This window comes from Natator depressus, chromosome 9, assembly GCF_965152275.1.
Source record: "Natator depressus isolate rNatDep1 chromosome 9, rNatDep2.hap1, whole genome shotgun sequence".
In the NCBI taxonomy this organism is placed as follows: domain Eukaryota; kingdom Metazoa; phylum Chordata; order Testudines; family Cheloniidae; genus Natator; species Natator depressus.
Window position 1 is genome coordinate 86,261,231 of NC_134242.1, and position 22,510 is coordinate 86,283,740.

General features: G+C 39.4%; 1 protein-coding gene across 9 annotated transcripts in view; it reads left to right on the plus strand.

Moving 5' to 3' along the window:
* TENM1 (teneurin transmembrane protein 1) overlaps window positions 1-22,510 on the plus strand; it is a 1,396,333-nt gene that overhangs the window by 1,059,541 nt on the left and 314,282 nt on the right. For all 9 annotated transcript variants that reach the window (XM_074962522.1, XM_074962525.1, XM_074962521.1 and 6 more), the window contains one exon: window positions 8,820-9,080. In XM_074962522.1, coding sequence (XP_074818623.1) covers window positions 8,820-9,080 — 261 coding nt within the window. The remainder of the gene's footprint in view (window positions 1-8,819; window positions 9,081-22,510) is intronic.

The window sequence follows — 22,510 nt, forward strand, 5'->3', positions numbered from 1 at the left end:
GTGGCACAGCAACCTGTGGATCCACAAAGGACAGCAGATTCTTTAGCGTTTTATTAATATCGTGGGGTTCTAGACTAGCAGATTCTCTTTAACTAGGTATTATTAAAAACAAATGGACAGCTTTAAGTGAACAAGGGTATTTGGAAGGAAACTGACCAATGGGTCAGTTTATTCACTAGCCTTGTTCTTTTCTTTCCACTTTGTTTTGATAGTATCCTTTGTTCTTCATTTTGGATAATTATCCTCACTAGTTTGTTCTTTGTGAGATAAAACCCTAATTCTGCCATCTTTACTTGGGTAAAACTCACATCCTTCTGCATAGGGAAAGGCTGCCAATGCCAATGCCTCCTGCTTGCAGCTCAGTGAAGACAGAAACCAGATATTTCAATCTGCATCCGAGAAGACCCCACTAGTTAGTTCTTCCATCATCTGCAGGTAGAATCCACCAACCCTATATTTCTGAGTTTGCTCATGCAACAACAAGATGTTTTAAGTATGATTCTAAAATAGCTGATCATGGCAATAAACTATGATCAATTATACTTTGTTTTGCTTTTGACTCATCTAAGCATAAACATGGCTGAGAAACAACAACATGGGCATTTGTAGTTACAAATCTCCATTGTTAGTGTTCGTAAGCTATGGCTAAAAAAGACTGCCCATCTAAAACCATGATTGGATATGCTGGTCTAGGATACTTGTAGTAAGATTAGGGTTGTCGATTAATCACAGTTAACTCTCACGATTAACAATACAATACCAACTGAAATTTATTAAATACTTTGGATGTTTTTCTACATTTTCAAATATATTGATTTCAGTTACAACACAGAATACAAAGTGTATAGTGCTCACTTTATATTATTATATTTGATTCCAAATATTGCACTGTAAAAGTGATAAACAAAAGAAATAGTATTTTTCATTTCACCTCATACAAGTACTGTAGTGTGATCTCTTTATCATGAAAGTGTAACTTACAAATGTAGATTTTTTTTACATAACTACACTCAAAAACAAAACAATGTAAAACTTTAGAACCTACAAGTCCACTCAGTCCTACTTCTTGTTCAGCCAGTCACTAAAACAAACAAGTTTGTTTACATTTACGGAGATAATGCTGCCCGCTTCTTATTTACGTCACCTGAAAGTGATAACAGGCATTCACATGGCACTTTTGTCACAGGCATTGCAAGGTATTTACGTGCCAAATATGCCAAACATTCATATGCCCCTTCATGCTTCAACCACCATTTCAGAGGGCATGCTGATGACGCTCATTAAAAAAATCATGCGTTAATGAAATTTGTGAATGAATTCATTGGGGGAGAATTGTATGTCTCCTGCTCTGTTTTACAAACATTCTGCCATTTATTTCATGTTCTAGCATTCTCAGATCACCTAGCACATGTTGTTCATTTTAAGAACACTTTCACAGCAGATTTGACAAAACGTAAAGAAGGTACCAATGTGAGATTTCTAAAGATAGCTACAGCACTCAACCCAAGGTTTAAGAATATGAAGTGCCTTCCAAAATCTGAGAGGGACAAGGTGTGGAGCATGCTTTCAGAAATCTTAAAAGAGCAACAATCCAATGTGGAAACTACAGAACCCGAACCACCACCAAAAAAAATCAACCTTCCGCTGATGGCATCTGACTCAGATGATGAAAATGAACATACGTTGGTCTGCACTGCTTTGGATTGTTATCGAGCAGAACCCATCATCAGCATGGACGCATATCCCCTGGAATGGTGGTTGATGCATGAAGGGACATATGAATATTCAGCACACCTGGCACGTAAATATCTTGCGACACCAGCTACAACAATGCCATGTGAACACCTGTTCTCACTTTCAGGTGACATTGTAAACAAGAAGCGGGCAGCATTATCTCCTGCAAATGTAAACAAACTTGTTTGTCTGAGGGACTGGCTGAACAAGAAGTAGGAAGAGGACTTGTAGGAAGTAGGAAGTTTTACATTGTTTTATTTTTGATTGCAGTTATTTTTTGTACATCATTTGTAAGTTCAACTTTCATGACAAAGAGATTGTACTACAGTACTTGTATTAGGTAAACTGAAAAATACTGTTTCTTTTGGTTTTTACAGTGTAAATATTTGTAATCAAAAATAAATATAAAGTGAGCACTGTACATTTTGTATTCTGTGTTGTAATTGAAATCAATATATTTGAAAATGTAGAAAACATCCAAAAATGTAAATAAATAGTATTTTGTTGTTGCTTAACAGCACGATTAACCATGATTAATTTTTTTAATCACTTGACAGCCCTAAGTAAAATATAAACTTTGTTAGTGAACAAAAATAAGAAGGACTTGGGAGCTAGGACTTGGGACTCATCCAGGTTTCTACAAATTCTCTCCTCTCCCATATCTGTAAGGGAAAGCAACACTTTGGAACTTCCTTTTAAGAGAAATTAGGGGGTAACAGCCTCATGAGAGCCCTAGGAAGCCAGGACTTCTGGGGATGCCAAGCTGTCCAGAAGCTAGCCGTAGCCTGTGAGGCTGCGTGGCAGAATTTATGTAAATGGGATCTGTGCAGATGTTCCCCTGGCTCCTATGGATCCCCTAAGATGTGCACAGATCTGGGATGATTTGTGAGTAAAGGAATGGATTCTCCAATTTTTTCCACAGGGGTATGCCACTCCTCACAATGAAAAAGTGAACAGAAAACTTCACAAATTGAAACTCATGGAAAGTTATTCCTAAACATTTAGGGGACAATGAATCCACAACTGAAAAAGCCCTGAAATTAGATACACCTTTTGACCATCCGTCAGGCATTATCTTCACTGGAATTTTAGCCACCAAAATAGCTGCACTGGGGCAAATACCTAGTGTGGACACAATTTACACCAGTTTTTGCAAATCCAAACTCTGAATTGTAGTTACATTGGTGGCTAAAATTCCAGTATAGTCAAGACTTCAGAAATACTGTGTGGGCTGGGAGTGCTTCCTTCAACGGACAAGGAGCTATAATGCTTTACTTCCTCCAATGGACAAGGAGCTATAATGCTTTAAGAGCTATCTGGATGTGGGGCAGAGAAAAGGGCAGTGGAGGGGGTTGGGGGGGGAGAGGGCAGGAGGCAGGTTCTCTTGGCTGCCAGTTCAGTTACCAGATTACTATACCAAAGTGAACATCTCGCAAAGAATTGCCAAAGCATCATTACCCAGTAGAGAGTAAAATATTCTGTTCTGCCCATTTGTACATTTTTCCTGCACAAAACAATAATTCTTTTTGAAGGAGAAATTGGAATTTGCATCTTATCCATTAGTAAATTTGAATTATGATGAATTGTCTTCATTTCCCAATAACATAAAATATTTCTAAATTCCCATTTATATTTCCATATTTATGTTTATGTATACCAGGGTTCAAAGGTCACATTGTTTCTTAGCATCAAAGCTGGAGCTAGCTATACCACAGCGGTCCTGTGATGATTTTTCATATTTATTTTATATATTCTTATACCTTTTCCCCCAACACATAATTTGTGTAAAACTTGGATTTTGTATGAATGTCCTCTAATTTCTCCTGAGACTATAGCTTTTTGGTAAGAAGAGACCTATCATAAATCCACTTGAACTTTATCTCCCTTAGGGAATATTGGAGTATTTTAGGTAACAAGATTAGATGTGCAAAGCTAAAAAAACCAACCACTTTCGGCACTATAAGTGCTTTGCAGAAAATGCATCCTATGGGAGTTAAAACCCTACAAAAGCTTGTATATTTAAGGAAATATTCTGTGTATCCAAGGAAAGTGTTACAATTCAATTGAATATCAATTGTTGTACACAAAAGTAAATTTGTTTTGCTCCGTCTCATCAAAAAATATCTATAATAGTGAATTCATTAGCTGCTACTTTCTGAATTAATATATAGACTGAGGGGTAAATTCTGCCCTTTGTAAACGTGTGTAATCTAATTAGCATTAGTGAGACTTCCTGGGCTGAATTCATCACTTGGTTTCTGCCAGTGCAAACTGATGGAACCTGGGCTGCAGGCTGCCAGTGGCAAACAAGCTGCCTGGAGTCGGACACAGCAGAATAAGCCACCTGTAGCCCAAGCTCCACTGGGGCCATAGACCCAGCTAGCACAGCCCACAGAGTTACTAAAGTGTTAGCACTTAGTAAGGATGCTTTTTGACTGATGAGAGAAAGTCAGGGCTGCTTTGAAAGAGAAGCAGGGTATGAAAAATGTTTCAGCTCCTTGTCAGCTACCTGATAGTTGATAGAGGGGAGAGTAGCTTGGTAGAGCACCTTGCAGAAATGCAGGATTCAAGATAGGAACAAAGATATCTTGTCTATCCACATCTGCCAAAAATAGAGAATGAAAAATGCTGCAAGATTACCAAATTTAAAACAAACAAACAAACATGAAAAACAACCAAAGAGCCTCATCACATGCCTGCAGTCCTGATACAGGCAAAACTGACATTGACTTCAGTGGGGATTCTGTGAGCATAGAGATTGCCGCGGTATCCTGTAATCTCATTAAAATATTGGCAAGATTCTGATCTCAGTTACACTGATGAAATCCCAAAATCAGAGGACTTACTCTGTATTTATGGAATAATTGAGATTGGAAGCTAGCCCTGTAGTTAATTCTCCTGGAAAGACATTATTACATCGAGGAGTAAGTAAAGAAAAATATTTTACATCTTTAAATAAAAATTGTACTTCATGTAGTAAAATTATTTATTTTTCAAAAGTATCATCTCATAGCAGTTATAACATCCAGTCTTGAGAGAGACTACAACCGACCAAATGTCTGAGGCTAATCTGACCACCTCTGAGGCCTTTTCTACACTACGGGGGGAGAGCGATCTAAATTACGCAACTTCAGCTATGTGAATAACATAGCTGAAGTCAGCATACTTAGATCTACTTATTGCAGGGTCCACACTATGCTATGTCAGCGGGAGACACTCTACTGTCGACTCCCCTTGCACTTCTCGTTCAAGTGGAGTACAGGAGTCGATGGGAGAGTGATCTGTGGTTGATCTAGTGGGTCTTCACTAGACCCGCTAAATAGACTGCTGATGCATCGATCGCCGTGCATCGATCCCCTGGTAAATGCAGACAAGCCCTGAGTCTTGCATCTTTAATAAACAAATCTCTTCCTTTCCTTTGATAATTATGGATTTTATATAAATAGAGGATATTCATTTCTTCCACTTTTCTGATACTATCTGCTGAAACTCTGACTAACTGTTGTAATACGTTGATTCAGTAGAAACTATCCATGGGTTTCTCCACAGATTTGACAAAGATTGTTTCCACTGCTGACTGTGAGCTAATCATCAGTGACTTTTTGCCCTTTAACATTTTTTTGATGTTTAACTCAGAGCCAGAGCATGTCAACTTCAACTTCTTATGCCATTTAATCAGAATTTTAAACTGGCTGTTACACTCATTTTTTGGTAATAGATGATTGTGTCCGCAAAGAATTGGGTGAAAGCCTAGCATCTGCAATCCACATTTAAACAAGTAGCCTGGTTTCCTTATCTCATTTAGTTTTCATGTCACTGATATCTCGTTATAGCTGTGTAGCACTTTAGTTGGCTAATTATTAGCCCTATTTTGAACTCAGTCAGGGAGAACCATAAATACTGGTATATAGCTCTTGGTCCTCCATATTTGTATGACACTGGGCAATAAAGTATTTTTATTAACTTACTGTGTTGTAAGTAGATGAAAGTAAATGCAATGATAATTTGCAGTAAGTTAATGGTAGATGATTATTTGTCAAGAAAAAAACATCTGAAATGTTCATCTTGTGCACAGAAAAGGTGGTTGGGACCATAGTGCATTACATATGGCTTTCTTAACCCAACACTAGACTTAGATGTTCAAAATCTGGCCCTGCTAAAGTTCATTCTGGCCCCACTGAAGCAAAACTCTCCTGAACCTCAAAGGGAACAAGATTTAGCCCATATTGTCTAATTTGACTATAAAGAGCTCAGAGTTTCTCTCTCAGATGTATGGTATACATAATTAAAATTAAAGACTAAAATTGAACAGTGCTCCATATCAGAAGCCATTCTCAGGTAGAGCGATATAAAATATATTGTAAATGTACCCAACGATTTTTCATCAAGGTGGAACTCTGAGTATTCCAGATGAGATTTGGGAACCTCATAGAAAAATAGGGCGTCTTGGGACCACACAGCATCTGCTCACAGTACTTGAGCTTTCGTAGTGGAGGTTATAAAGGTGCATGCAGTCTAATGTGCATCAGGGAAGACCATTCCCAGACTGGTGTTTAGAATTACTTGTCTTTTATGTCTTGGACTCAAAAAGACAAGCACAGTGGGAGGTACAGAAGCTTGGCACCTTTTGAAATCAGGCAGTTTATCAATACAGGAGCCTAACTTTAGGTGCCTAGGTTTGTAAATTTTGGCCAAGACCTTCAGGGAAGTCACCAAGGTTTTTGTAGCCTTTGAGGGAGTGCCCTTTCCACTCAGTGCCTGTCAAATGGATTAGGCTGGACACTGAGGCTTTAAGCTAGGGTGAGCATTAAGCCTCCATCTAATGCAGGAGTTCTCAGACTTTATTGCACCGTGACCCCCCTTCTTGGTTGGGGGAGAGAGGGCTGCAGCCTGAGCCCCATTGCCTCAGATGGAGGTGGAGCTCAGGCTTCAGCTTCAGCCCTGGGTCCCAGCAGGTCTAATGCTGACCCTGGTGACCCCATTAAAATGGGGTTGCGACCCACTTAGGGGTTCTGACCTAAGTTCCCCATAAGCTGAATGACCATGCAGCCGCCTATTTAGTACCACACAGGTGCTCAGGGAACCTGCCTGGGGACCTGCCATGGCCGGGGAGAGCGCCCCTCCCCCAGCTCTAACCTAACTCGGCCCTCAACCTGCAATGCCCGGGGTGGCCCCCTGCCCCCAACTATGCCGCGGCCCAGACCCAGGCAGCTCGGCCCAGCCCCGGAGCCAGCCACGGCGCCCTGGCCCAAACCCAGCCGTGGCAGCCCAGAGTGGCATGGCCCGGCGCGGCCCGGACCCAGCAATGGTAGGGGCGGCCTGGCCCGGAGCCAAACGCGGCCAGGTTGGCCCGAACCCAGGGCGCCCAACCTGGTTCCAGCTGTGGCAGCCTGGCCCCAGCCAACACAGCGTGTCACAGCCCAGACCCGGCCAGGGCGGCTTGGCCCAAACCCGGGCAGCCGTGCCCAGACCCAGCCATGGCCAGGGCACCTCTTCTCAAACCCAACTCCAGTCCCGGAGCTTCCGCAGCCGGGGGAGAGGCGCCTATCCACCCCAGCCCAGGTGCTGCTGCGGGGAGAGAGAGCTGGGGGGAGTCCTCTCTCCCTGCCATAGCTCCGGAGCACCTTCTCCACCCCAAACCCCTCATCCCCAGCCCCCCCTCAGAGCCTGCACCCCCAGCCAGAGCCCTCCCCCACACACCATGGCCCTACCCCTGCCCCAGCCCCTCATCTCTGGCCCCACCCCAGAGCCCACACCCCCAGCCGGAGCCCTCACACTCCTGCACCGCAACCCTATGCCCAGCCTTGAGCCCCCTCCCACACTCTGAACCCCTCACCCCCACCACATGAATTTTGTTATGTGCACCAATATGGAGGTGATGTGTCAAATAATCATCTACCATTAACTTGCACACATTGGTGCACATAACAAAATTCATTCCACACATGGGTGGGAAAAATTAGAAGGAACACTGGTCCCAACCCACAGTTTGAGAACCACTGCTCTAATGTTTCCATCATAGAAATTTACAGGGCAGCTACCAGGAATTCGCTATACCTCTGTACACAGCACAACTTTCTCAACTGGGAGTAGGGGTCTGATATTCAATTTCAGAGGTCAGTTCTGCAATCCTTTAATGAAAACTCCTCAACCTATGTTTCTGAGAGTCTGTTTTTCCCAGGTGAGGATATGCAGAGGCTATCTCAAAGAAGAAAGATAGGTTACTTGCCTGTGGTTCTTTGAGAGTCTCTCCTCTGCATATTCAGCCCTGCCCACCTTCCACTCTTCTCCAAAGTTCTACTGTTATACAGCTATGCTGTGTGTGGAGTGACTGAAATGGTTGGGGATTTTACAGCCCATTAAAATTGTGGCTCTGATTATTCAGTCCCATAAAGGGGCACTTGTGCTCTCCTAACAGTCATTGGTTTTCTAGAAAGTTTCTGAAGTTCAGTGGCACTGGAGAGCCACATTCTATAAGTGTGAATATGCAGGGACAGTACACCCAAAGAACCATAGTAACTGGTAAGTAAACATTCTTTGTCTCCTGTGGATTTACCAGAGAATTTCAAACAAAGTTTTGTGAATTCCTCATCTTTTACAGACACTGAATTCACCAAACATTTTCCATGACTAAACATATTGAGTAGGATTCTATTTTGTGGGACTGAATTAATTTTAGAAAAATTTAGGGGGAAAAAATCATGTTGGTGAAATCAGTATATTGGCTTGACATTATCAGTTGCATACATTATTTGGTGTTCATTCAGCTCTGTGGTAAACTAATGCTGCAAAATTTTACTAATTCTTAAATTTGTGTGTGTCGATACTTTAATAATATACATTCCTACCAGAATAGAAGGAATAAAATTAAAATAGATTAATACACAATTTACAGCATACATTTAAAAAATTCATTACATTGAGGAACCTCAAAAGGCAGGATCGAGCCCAGAGTCATTGAATCAAAAGACTTTTCTGTATCTGTTGTATTTATAATGCTAAAATAGATTTCCCAAAATGGAGTATGTTAAAGAGAATATTGCTTCTAATCTCAAAATTTTTCTCTGAACATTTGTTTGTTTCAGAGATGGAATTCTGTGAAAATCCACACATCGTGTGCTCTGGCTACCAGACAGACTTGCGTGGTGTATCTCAACATGGTTACCCATTGGAGATGGGTTCAGATGTGGATACTGAGACTGAAGGTGGTGCTTCACCAGATCATACTCTGAGGATGTGGATGACGGGGATGAAATCAGAACACAGTTCCTGTTTGTCAAGCCGGGCAAACTCAGCTTTGTCCCTCACTGACACTGACCATGAAAGGAAGTCTGATGGAGAGAATGGTAATAAAGCAATCGTATAGTATGCTAAAATATAAAGAGCGGCTTATTTGAACCTTTTCTTTTCTTGTTTATTTTTCTTCTCTTTCTATAGATCCTCATTCTATAGACAAATCAAAAGGCTTAAATTATGTTTATGTTATGTTCATAGTATATATTGAAAATATGAAAGTGAGAAGATGTTTTGGGTTAATTTGTATATTTCCTTTTAACAGTGGAAGCAATGTTAGCTTCCCCTTTGCATACATTAGGAACATAGGGACTGATCTGAAACCCATTGACGTTAACTTTAGTGGTCTTTGGATCAGGCCCTTAATCCTGTAAATGCAGTTGTAGTGTATGTACTTCAAGTAGGAGCTCATTCTGCAAACACTGGCTTCTGGTCATAGTACTTCAGACTGACTAGTTCTAGTTGACTCCAATGGTACTACCCTCAGTTAAAAGTGCTATGCCCAATATTAAGTGTTTTCAAGATCAGACTCTTTTTTGTATGCTGTACAATAATCTCCTGTGGAGGTGGGATAAACCCTTTACTTCAGACTCCTGTCATACTGGGCAAAATGCTAAAAAAAACATACTGTGGGCACAGCCCTGCTTTTTCTGCCAAATGGATTGGATAGGTCTCTTTCATCACTCGTGTCTGTGATCCTTGTGGTATGTGAGGCTTTATCACTATTGTTGAAAAAGTTTGTGTTCTCTTCCAGGCTTTATGCTTATGTAGTATTTGAATGTTCCCAGAAGGTAGAATTTTTTAAAAAAAGTTAGTAAGAAAATCAAAGCATTATTCACCTCACTGTAGCAAGCAACAAATAGAAATATTTTCTAATAATTTCCCCACGGAGTATTTCAGAAAATAGGTAAATAAATATTATCACATATCTCCACTAGTATGAGTAGGCCTACCCCATGTTCTAGTTTTGTATTATACATGTATGCTACAGTATAGAAATTGTGAACGAATTCATATTAAAGAGATACACAAACACACACACACACCTATTTTACTGGCTAAGAAAATATCAGAAGGGGGCAATGAAAGTAACTGATACCATTGTAGTATTCAGAGTAGTGCTGTTTTAGTAGAGATACAGTGGTCCTGTGATTAATGTCGATTTTGTAGATGTAGTATATGTTTTGACGGTACTTGAGTTCAGATCATGTGTAAAGTTGATAGTGTAATTATAATTAGTCCTTTGGGTGATCGTCAGACAATTCCCCTTGTACACCAGTGAAAATGTCCCATATATCTTCAAAGTTACAGGAGCATGACTTCCCTCATGTGCTTTATCCCTCTGAGGATTAAGTCTTCTGCGCCAATGTTCTTTGTTATTTTGCTACCATCTAAGTCATGTGAGTGTTGCCACTTGCTTATATGGAGAGCAAGTGTTGCCTTCTTTCATCTCTCACCTGAATTCTGCCTGTTGGATATGGACCTCCTTCCTTCCACTCACAATACTTTTTAGGCATTCTGGTTCTTAAATAAGGATTAGCAGGCTTGAATATGGCCTGCCCAGGGATTGTCTGCCTGCTCAGCACTGGAATGTTTAAAGGGAAGGCTGATTGCAAAGGGAGCACACTTACTTGTATTATGGAGATAAGGAGATCTTTCCAGCCCAATATTTTAAGGTTTTTGGAGTTGACACCTTGAGATGTGGTTGGCTGTTTGGCAAAGATGTCAAATTTTGCTTGCAACACTTTTTTATGGCTGGGTCGTTGTGATAGTCAACTGGTCATAGTGTTACACTAAATGTCATATTTGGGGTCAGTAACAAATTTCCTCCGACAGCAGATTGGGTAGTTGTGGATGGAGGGGGAAGCTGGTATTACTTTACTCCCTATGCATTGAAAGAATCAGGGACTGCATGATATTAGGGGAAGGAGGCCTAGTTATAGGGTTTTGAGGATGGAGTAACTTTTTGTAGATTCATAGATTTTTAAAGCTAGAAGGGGCTATTAGGAATATTTAGTCTTACCTCCTGCATAGTCCAGGCCATAGCATTTCACTCAGTGATTGCTGCATTAAGCCCATAACTCCTAGTCCTCCATAAATCTTTTGTCACTACTTTTTAATCAAGGTGCCTGTTTTAGGTTACATTCTTAGCCATGGGTCCCAAATCCTCTCCTCTGATTGGGAATAGGAGGTTGAGGGAAAATTGAGGTGTTGCACTGCTGTTGGGAAGGGCACTGGAACTAAGAATACTGGTAAGAGGCATTATCTGTCTGAACTCCCAGTTCTCACTCTGCGGAATCGACAGGGTTGGGGTTGATATCATAGGCTTCATTGTACTTCTCCGCTTGTGGATGGGACACAGCAATACTTATAGGTTTGTAAAAAGCATATGGATAAACTCTGTGACTACAGGGATTTAGGCCACTACTGGTGAGTTAATAGTTTTCATTCACAGGTTAAGTTTATAAATAAATTCATGGTCAGAGGACTTGAAGCAAGAGATGTGCATGTGCGTGCGCACTATGTACTGTGCTAGGTTGACTTGCATACAGTGTAAAAAAAAAAAAAGCACTCTCTGAACACTGTTCTTTTCAAGTCTTAAATAATTGTAGTAATAAAGAACGAATCTAAGTGAATTGCCCAGCCCTTTACACTTAGAATTCTCTTCATGAACCAGATGTGCTAAGTTTATCCTTGAATGTCATGTGATGTGCACAGAGACCAGTATTTTCTCAATTACTGTGAAAATAGACTTCTTCACCATCAGCAAATTTCTTAGTAGGCCACCTCAATGAATGTTTGTGGTATGAAATTGGGTGATTGCATTATCAGGTTGAAAGGGGGAAAATTACGTTGTGAAATATTGTTTCTTCTTCCCCAAAGCCTGTCTTACCTGACCTGTAAAGAGAGACCTGGAGAAGAAGAGACCTGCAGAAATCCTGGGTTCAGAGGGTTTGTCCAAATTGTCTATGAAAATGACTTCTTGCAACTAGAATAAAATTAAGGGAAAATGGCTTTTCTATTAGTTCCATAATTTAGTTTCTTAAAACTTATATTCATTACTTGTGTCAAGGTTCCTCCCCGACTCTGAACTCTAGGGTACAGATGTGGGGACCTGCATGAAAACCTCCTAAGCTTACTTTTACCAGCTTAGGTTAAAACTTCCCCAAGGTACAAATTAATTTTGTCCTTTGTCCTTGGAATATCCACTGCCACCACCAAACTCTAACTGGGTTTACTGGGAAACGTAGTTTGGACACGTCTTTCCCCCCAAAATCCTCCCAACCCTTGCACCCCACTTTCTGGGAAAGGTTTGGTAAAAATCCTCACCAATTTGCATAGGTGACCACAGACCCAAACCCTTGGATCTGAGAACAATGAAAAAGCATTCAGTTTTCTTACAAGAAGACTTTTAATAGAAATAGAAGTAAATAGAAGGAAAGGAATCACCCCTGTAAAATCAGGATGGTAGATACCTTACAGGGTAATTAGATTCAAAACATAGAGAATCCCTCTAGGCAAAACCTTAAGTTACAAAAAAGACACACAGACAGAAATAGTCATTCTATTCAGCACAATTCTTTTCTCAGCCATTTAAAGAAATCATAATCTAACACATACCTAGCTAGATTACTTACTTAAAGTTCTAAGACTCCATTCCTGGTCTATCCCCGGCAAAAGCAGCATACCGACAGACACAGACACAGACCCTTTGTTTCTCTCCCTCCTCCCAGCTTTTGAAAGTATCTTGTCTCCTCATTGGTCATTTTGGTCAGGTGCCAGCGAGGTTACCTTTAGCTTCTTAACCCTTTACAGGTGAGAGGATTTTTCCTCTGGCCAGGAGGGATTTTAGAGGGGTTTACCCTTCTCTTTATATTTATGACAACTTGTAGTATGAAAAAGTCTCATTTTCCTTTCCTTTAAGTGTAGTATCGTAACAACAGAAAGATAACCACATTTAAATGGCAGCATTAGAAGGATCCAAAGATGTGGACTGTGGTAGAATGCTTCTTTTACGTTGATCTCAAGCAAATCCACTCTTGCATGCTACACACTACTGAATGGTATTTTCAGTGGGCCAGATCTTGAAGTGCTTTCTCAGTTTTCATTCAAGCAAAACTCTCATTAATGCCAGTGTGAGTTTTTCCCTGGCTGAGGGCTGAATAAATTAAGAATAAGGACTTCAGAAGACCATATATTAAATTATATGTGTATAGTAAAAAAGTGATCTAAACAGCTTGGACAGTTCTTATCTATTTGGGATGGTTAAATACTTTTTTTCTTATCCCACGCCCACATGCGAGTATTGTATAGTTAATTTGTTCTTGAGGATAAATACCTTTCATTCTGTACAAGAAGTCATCCAACCACATGAAGAATATGGGTCAAAATGTATCCTAGTTACACCTGAAAAAAGAAAAGGAGTACTTGTGGCACCTTAGAGACTAACAAATTTATTTGAGCATAAGCTTTCGTGAGCTACAGCTCACTTCATCAGATGACAGGTTTCAGAGTAACAGCCGTGTTAGTCTGTATTCGTAAAAAGAAAAAAGAAAAAAGAAAAGGAGTACTTGTGGCACCTTAGAGACTAACCAGTTTATTTGAGCATGAGCTTTCGTGAGCTACAGCTCACTTCATCGGATGCATAGCATATCGTGGAAACTGCAGAAGACATTATATACACACAGAGACCATGAAACAAAACTTCCTCCCACCCCACTCTCCTGCTGGTAACAGCTTATCTAAAGTGATCATCAAGGAGGGCCATTTCCAGCACAAAAACCTGGATAAGTCATGTGCTCTAGACCCCTAATCTCCGGTCCTTCTTCAATCATAGCTGGGCAAAGATATGATCACAAGAGAGTCTTAATTTTTTTGTCTCTAGATTACAGTATTTTGACAGACAATATTTAACTTGGATACCTGGATGACCCTCTGAAAATAATCTAATATGGGGAAAGAGTTAAGATATCTGGTTATATAAAAATGTTTACTATGTTTACGTGGTGTACTTAAATCCAACTGAACAACATAGCCTGCAAATTTAATTGGATACTTTAAGAATACTAGATCCATATTTAACATCTTTAGGGAATATTAAGTCTTGAATGTAACAATTTTAATATCCCTGGTTTGTACTATTTATAGTTACTAATTTCTTACTCAAAGTAGCTGGTGGAAGATGTATGCTTTCTCTTGAATTTCTTTATGAACCTAATCATCATTCTTTATTATGTATACTGAGTAATTCCATTTGATAGTTTACTAGATAACTTATTTTCCTATCAGACACCCCAACTCTGTCATAATCATTACTTAAACACACTCTTGTTTAGGAAGCATTGAACAAATTGTTTGAGTACAAATATTCTGATTTAAATTAGTTGTTCTTAGTGTTAATGACAATTAATAAAAGCCTGTTAGTGCACAAACTGCCTTCAGCTGTGCTTGAGGCTAAGCAAAATATATATTAACTACTAGTAATGAATGACCAATTTCTTGGGAATTGTTGCTTAACTCAGCAATGCTATAAATAGCCTGTTATAACATGTACACTCTTAGAGTATAATGTGTGACGGTAGACCTGCAGCAGAAAAGTTACACAATGACATCCTTAACTGTATTTATAAAAATAGAGTAAATTTTATTGCATTGAAAAGGTCAGCAATTACCCTCAACCCATTAAAATAATATTTTCTATTACATCGTATCATAATATAATTTTAATTGGCTTCAATAGTTAAATCTATCAGCATACTATTCTTAGTAATTTATGTAAAAAAAAATCCTATGTACCTGTATGTTTGTAACAAAATTACAGTATCTCATAGTCAGAGAGTGATAATAATGTTTATTTTTGCTATTGAGAATGCTGTTAAAATGTATTTACATCTGTTGTGTACTTGATTTTTCAATTGCTGTACTCATCCAAGGAAGTACAGGATCTGGTCTTCGTTTTGCATTGCTATTTCTGACTTAGAGCTCTTGAGATTTGGTTAGTGGATTTCTTTCATAACATAATTATCTTTACCTGAAAACAACAACGAAGAACAAACAAAAAACCCACTGAAGTAAATGGAAACACTGCCTTTCACTTTAATGGGCTTAGGATCAGGCACGATGTGCGGTCATAAGTGTTTTAATAATATTAACAATACCTAGCAAAGCTGGGAAAGTATTATTATCCTACTTTGACACATGGGGTAAATGAAGCACAGGTAGGATAAGTGATTTGTACAAAGTCACACACTGAATCGGTGGCAATATTAGGGTCTCCATCTCCTAGCCCTACGCTATCAATCTGATTTAACATGCACCAGTGTAAATCAGACATAACTCCATTAAAGTTAATGTACACCACTTTAGGTGAGATCAGAATTTGCTTTCACTGTTCTAACCTCAACACTGTTGTCTCCCTACTATAAACCCTTACTGTATTTAGGTTACAGATAAAATTTGGGTTTAATAGTGTGAAAAAATGTTGAATTAATAATTTTATAATCTATATACATTTATTCATTTAATACATTTAAATGGGAGCAGTGACCTAGTGCATAGAGCACTGGACTGGGTCTCGAGGGACCTGGGTTCTATTTCCTGCTCAGCCACTGGCCTGCTTGGTATGCCCATCTGTAAAATAGGGATAATGATGTTCATCTAATTTATAAAGCATTTTAAGATCTACTGTTGAAAAGTGCAGCAGCAGTCAGTTTCCAATTTCATTTACTCTGTGTGTCAGTAGATTTACTCTGAATTTAGTAAGATTAGAATACCACTCTCAGGAAGAAGTAGAAAGTTTCACATTTTATTGCAAGATGATGAGAGTATTGGAATTAATTCTGATATTATTTACTGTTCTTTTGGAAACAAACAAAATCATCAGACTCATCTCTCCATTCTCCCCTGCCTTCAAATACCCCATCTTCGCACAGGAAATGATTACCAACAACTACATCATAATAACAGTACATTTCCTGAACAGTTTATCCATATGAATCATTAGGCAAGATTTTTGTTTAAAATTCCTGTTGCTAAATATGGAGTCAGCCAGTGCTTAATTTATGACAGGGCTGAATCCTGGCCCCTAGGCTTGGCCATTCATGTCTCTGGCATCTCTGGACTTGCTGTGTCAGTTTTGAAATTAAAAAAACTGCTTGAGCCCAAGCACCTCTTTCATTACAAATTAAACACTGGGTCGGCCCCTTAACTTCAGTGTTATTCCTCTGGATTTACACTAGTCCAACTGAGATAAGAACTTGGCCCACCAATTTTCAGGTCGAATAATGCAGCTAAATCTCAGCAAACTGCCTTGACAATGTAAGGGGTAAAGATCCAACTTAATCGCACACCATCCAGGTAATTTAAAATTTAATGTTACTCTGTCCATTTCTAATCTGCATTGTTGTGTCATGATATTGTAGTATAGATTGTGTATAAAATCATGGATATGCACTATCGGACACGAACTCCAGACACTCATAAGAGATAGTCAAACCACTTGAGTTGTGCATACTCTGCAAAGCCTTATGGCTGAATCTCCTGAATGTTGTGGAGTTTATCTAGGCCCTTAAAACCTGATCTTCCCTTAGATCAGTGGTTCTCAAAGCCGGTCCGTCGCTTGTTCAGGGAAAGCCCCGGCGGGCGAGACCGGTTTGTTTACCTGCCGCGTCCGCAGGTTCGGCCGATCGCAGCTCCCACTGGCTGCGGTTTGCAGCTCTAGGCCAATGGGGGCTGCAGGAAGGGCGGCCAGCACATCCCTTGGCCCGCGCCACTTCCCGCAGCCCCCATTGGCCTGGAGCCGCGATCGGCTGAACCTGCGGACGCAGCAGGTAAACAAACCGGTTCAGCCCTCCAGGGGCTTTCCCTGAACAAGTGGCGGACCGGCTTTGAGAACCACTGCCTTAGATAATTTGGAACATGAGGCCATTAACTTTGTTTATATAAATGGATTTTCAGTTTCTGTTGGATTGCTTTTTGGATTTTTTTTTTTAACATTTGCATCATTTTGTTTTTAACAATAGTACAACTTATATTGCATACTTTATCTACAATTGATACAGCTCCAAAGAATGTACACAAGGCCCTGCAATGACATGGTAATGACTTTGCCAGGAATATTAGAGTATAACTCGATATTGTAACGGCTCTGTTGGAGACTCTAGTAGGGTATAAGACACTGCAGTGGACTTTGTAAGGGCTCCTGTGGAAATGTTAGTATTTCAATGGAAGCATGTCATTTGAATTGCTTTGGATATGCATGAGACACATCTGTTGATGTAACATTGATTCAGTTGTAATGTCTTGAGAGCATTGAATCTGTTGCTGACATTTCAAACATTTATGAAACATAGTTATTATTCATGACCAGTTATTTTTCAATATTATGGGCCAAATTCTGTCCTTGAAATGCACGCATTTCTTACTTTGACTTCACTGGGAGCTGAATCAATGTATCAATGTAAGCTGGCCCTATGTATTGTTTTTATTCTTATAGTTGAATTGTAATATTTTAAAATCAGTAAATAGTGTTTTTAAACTTTGCTGTTCACAATGTTTATTTCTACAGCAGCAGACACTACACTGAGGGCAAAATACTGGCACTATTTAATACTCTACACTAGAGCTCATTGAAACAATGTTTGGAACTGGGGGAAATATTTGTAGTGTTCTATAGTCCGTGACCTTTGCCTACAGCATGGCAAATGCAGTAGTATATTTACACAAGATTGTGATATTTTTAGCCTTACAATTTTGTTTTCCTTCATTGCAAAGTTGAGGGGTGGAAGGAGAGAGAGAACTTGAAGAGAACAGCCAGGTTTAATTGTTATACCAGAGCGGGCTAAACTGGACAATAGAGCTAAAAAAAAAAATCACACTGACAAATATGCTTCCCTCCTCTGTGCTCCGTGGGGGTGGGGATAATGCACATGGGTAAGGGTTGGTGAGGAAAGAAAAGATAGCTACATGGGCTATTATTCCTCTTTCTGCTTAGCCTTCTGTGTTTTGTGGATGGAAGAGAATGAACAGGAAAATATGATTCCACAAAGTCAATACAAATGATGTTGCTGTGTTTATACCCACTCTTGGGAGCATAATTTACAGGTACCTTCACTGGAAAACCCTCCATAGTGATGGGTCTAAATATTTTTTTCATATGTTTTTCATAAATCTTTGGTGTCATATTATAAGGATAACAGTAGGACAAATCCAGCCATTAGATACACAGGTGCAGTTTCACTCAAACCAATGGTCACCTCTATACCAGCATGCTTTATTGGTAAAACTATATTTATGAATAATTATAGTAGACACAAAATAGTTTTCTCTTTTCTCTCAGTTAAACTTTACATTTAAAATTATAAACTGGACTAGAATCTATTTTATGGAGAAACTTTTGTGATAGCTTATTTATATTTCCCCTTGCCATAAATCATTGATTCTACTTTAATATTTGCAGTTTCTTTATAGACTTCCTTTGGAATATAAAAATAATTAATCAAATTAAAAAAACTGGTAGAAATTGAAATTATCCATCTTGTAGATATTGGTGTGGAACTTTATTGTTTAGGTGACTTCATATAGTTAACAATCAAGATTTCCTTAATATGGAGGACGTGTTATTGTCAGTTAATCTGAAAACTCTGCATTTGAAAAGCAGTTTCTCTGTGTGATGTTGCACTCCATAATGTTTTATGGAAATATGCATATGAGGGTGAATATGATGGAACTGAAATATGCTTTAGGCAAAAGGTCTCTTGTAAGGTATCATTACAAAGCTTTTAATCTACTGAGTGTGTTCATCCAATTTCTATGCATGTATCATACTTGTATCTGAAACTAGGAATATGAAGTATAACCCTGAGGTCCTATAGTAATTATTCAAAGTCTGGGCCATTAATGGTGGTTCGGAAGCTTGATGACTCCCACTGACTTGGACAATTGGTTGTAAATGGTCTGTTTACTTGCAAACCTTCTTGGGTGCGTGCAGGCCAGCCCTGGAAGAATGGAGGCTGGGGTCTCACAGGACATGTGACCATGTTACCTGATACTGGAATCCACCTTAAACCTGCTGCTTTTCCTTTTAGAAGGAGGGGTGGGGACTCAGAGATACAAAAGATTCCCGCCTTGTGCCAAAGCTATAAAAGGGGGTGGAACAGAACAAAGGGGGCTTCCAGTTATGTGAAAACTGCTAGTTAACACCTAAGATGTCTGCTGGAACTAACAAGGACTATACCAGGGAAAGGATTGGGCCCAGACTAAGAAGAAGTCTAGTCTGTGAAAGAAGCTTATTGGCACATCTCTGAGGGTGAAATATTATTTGTAATCAGTTTCTTAATGTATTCAGCTTAGACTTGCGTGTTTTTGCTTTATTTTGCTTGGTGACTTATGTTGTTCTGTCTGTCATTACCTGAAACCACTTGAATCCTACTTTTTATACTTAATAAAATCACTTTTGTTTATTAATTAACCCAGAGTAAGTGATTAATACCTGGGGGAGCAAACAGCTGTGCATATCTCTCTGTCAGTGTTATAGAGGGTGGACAATTTATGAGTTTACCCTGTACAAGCTTTATACAGAGTAAAACGGATTTATTTGGGGTTTGGATCCCATTGGGAACTGGGTGTCTGGTGTGTTGGAGATAGGTGACCTGCTAAGCAGTTTTTGATTAAAGTCTGCAGCTTTGGGGGCATGGACAAGACCTGGGTCTGTGTTGCAGCAGGCTAGCGTGTCTGGCTCAATAAGGCAGGGTTCTGGAGTCCGATGCTGGCCGGGAAAACAGGCTCAGAGGTAATTCCAGCACATCAGGTGACCGTCCCATGGGAGTCTCTGTGACTGAACCTGTCACACGCTGTTTGCAGAATACTGTGATATTCTGGAGCATTGATATCTAGTAGGCAAGTGGTTTTACATTTCAGAGTGGCTTGCCAGCATTAGCAGTTGTTGAAACAAACCCCACAGATGTGAAACTTTCATGCAATACATACTGTTTTCTGTCAACTAACAATTTTGGCACTATACACATTGTGTTTAAGGGCTCTATCCTACTCCTGTTGAAATAAATGGAGAAGATTTGACCCTAAGTGAACAAATTAGGTGTACAAAATGGTGTGTTAATGGATGGTATCCATTATTTTCTGGTTCATCCAGAACTCAAAATTCTTCACTATTATTTTTCACTTCTGTAATTCTCCACAACTCCAAAGTACCTGGTGTATTTTGGCCCTGTCACTTCATTCCTTTTTGACTTTGTACTGCAATACAATATCCTTTTTTGTCTGTCTTAGTAATATTTTCAGGACTTTAAGATAATAATTATGAAAGAATTGTTTTAATTAAATAACATGAAAAAATAGTTCAAAAGCACTTTGAAGGGATACTTAGGCCCCAGCCCTGCATAGACAGTTATGCATGTCCTTGATATTAGAATCTAATGTATGGTGGGCATCTTTCCTATCCTTGATTTAGAATGGATGCACTGTAAATATCTCTAGAAGCGTATGGAGTTAATACGAAAGCATGTGAAGGGGTTGCAGGAAAAAGAGGGAACTTATAAAAATATAGCATATTTTATCATGGAAATTCAGGAAGTAAATTTATCATCTACCTGAGATAGTATAACAATTTTTCTTCCATTGCTTAACATTTTCCTACATCAAACTGTCACTTTGTAATGTTAACAAACTTAAATCACTGTAAAGATTTTCAAAAATCTTTCTATTTTATTTCTGAGTTCTAAGCATCTTCCTAGGGTTAGAATCACAGTCTTGCTAAATTGATCTGATGGTTGGAAGCTGTTTTTTATCATGTTACAAGATGGTCTTCTGAAAACTGTAAGTAAAGCACTTTTTGTCCAAATCAAGGCTTGCCAGAAAAGTTGTTAACTTTGATTAACTAAAGATATTACCTTAGGCCACCGGAATGAGTAATTTGATCTTGTTTTACTGGTTCTTTGTACCCTTGACCTGAGACTTTAAATAAAAGAAATATCTAGAGATTGTTTTCAACAAGTTGCTTTTCAGTTGCTTCAAATTGAATTAGTGTAAGTAAAATAGAAAGAAGGGATCTAGCAAATCAATACTGCATTGGTAGTAAACTGGAAAATACTAACAAATTATCCTTTTAAGATTTAGCGAGATTTAATCTAAACATCATTTTCTCTTGACCGTATGAGAGCTCCTAGGGTAATTTAATACATAGTCCTAATATGGATGAGAAATTATTGCTCTTTCCTGGTCCTTTTTGCCTTCTTTTTACCTGTTTAATTCACTGTGTGCACAATATAACAAGTATCAGAGGGGTAGCCGTCTTAGTCTGTATCCACAAAAACAACGAGGAATGTGGTGGCACTTTAAAGACTAACTGATTTATTTGGGCATAAGCTTTCGTGGGTAAAAAACCACTTCTTCAGATGCATGGAGTGAATATTACAGATACAAGCATAAATATACTGGCACATCAAGAGAAGGAAGTTACTTTACAAGTGGAGAACCAGTGATGACTAGGCCAATTCAGTCAGGGTGGATGTGGTCCACTCCCAATAATTGATGAGGAGGTGTCAATACCAAGAGAGAGGAAATTGCTTTTGTAGTGAGCCAGCCACTCCCAGTCCCTACTAATTAATGGTGTTAAGTCTGCAAATGAATTGTAGCTCTGCAGTTGCTCTTTGAAGTCTGTTTTTGAAGGTTGTTTTGTTGCAGGGTGGCTACTTTTCAATCTGTTATTGAATGTCCAGGGAGATTCTCTTACTGGCTTTTCTATGTTACCCTTCCTGATGTCCAAGCTGGACACAAATCAGATATATGTCCAGAAAGGTGCCACCTCCTAGAGAGGCTTGTCTCTGCTAGTTCAAACTGGATTTTCCAGAGACCAACAAACAAAGAAGGGGGTTTGGGATAAATAGCCTGAGTTTAAAGTGACTCAGAGTAATCTTTCTGATCCAGCGAACGGACAGGACCTTCTGTCCAAGAGAAGGGTTCTAATCCTTAGGAAAGGGTTGGAAGGACTGACACTGACCAGAGCCCCTGTTGGAGATGGGGTGGGAGGTTGATCTCTGATAAGCTTATTAGCATGCGTCTAGGTTCTTTTATCATTTTTAATATGTTTTTCTTTAGTGCTTTTACCTTTAGAATAGATGTGCTTGCTTGGAATGAGTTGAGTGGCCTCTTAAAACTGTATGCAATTATAACCATTCATTGCTTTTGAAGAGAAAGCAAAGTGCAGACGCTGGCCTTTTAGACACTCTGACTTGCTGGGGATTACAGAGTACACAGGGAACTGAGCAGCCTGGAAAAACCCAGCTTAGGAAGGAGAGACACATTAGTCTCTGCCCAAGAGAGATGACGGCTGGGACCACAGAGAATAAAGTTGGAGTTGGCCTGAACTGTGACAAACATTGTTCAATATTTGTTAATCTTTTGTTTCAAATTGCAATAGTGAATATTCTGAAGATCACCACAAATGCAAATTATTTAGAATAATCAT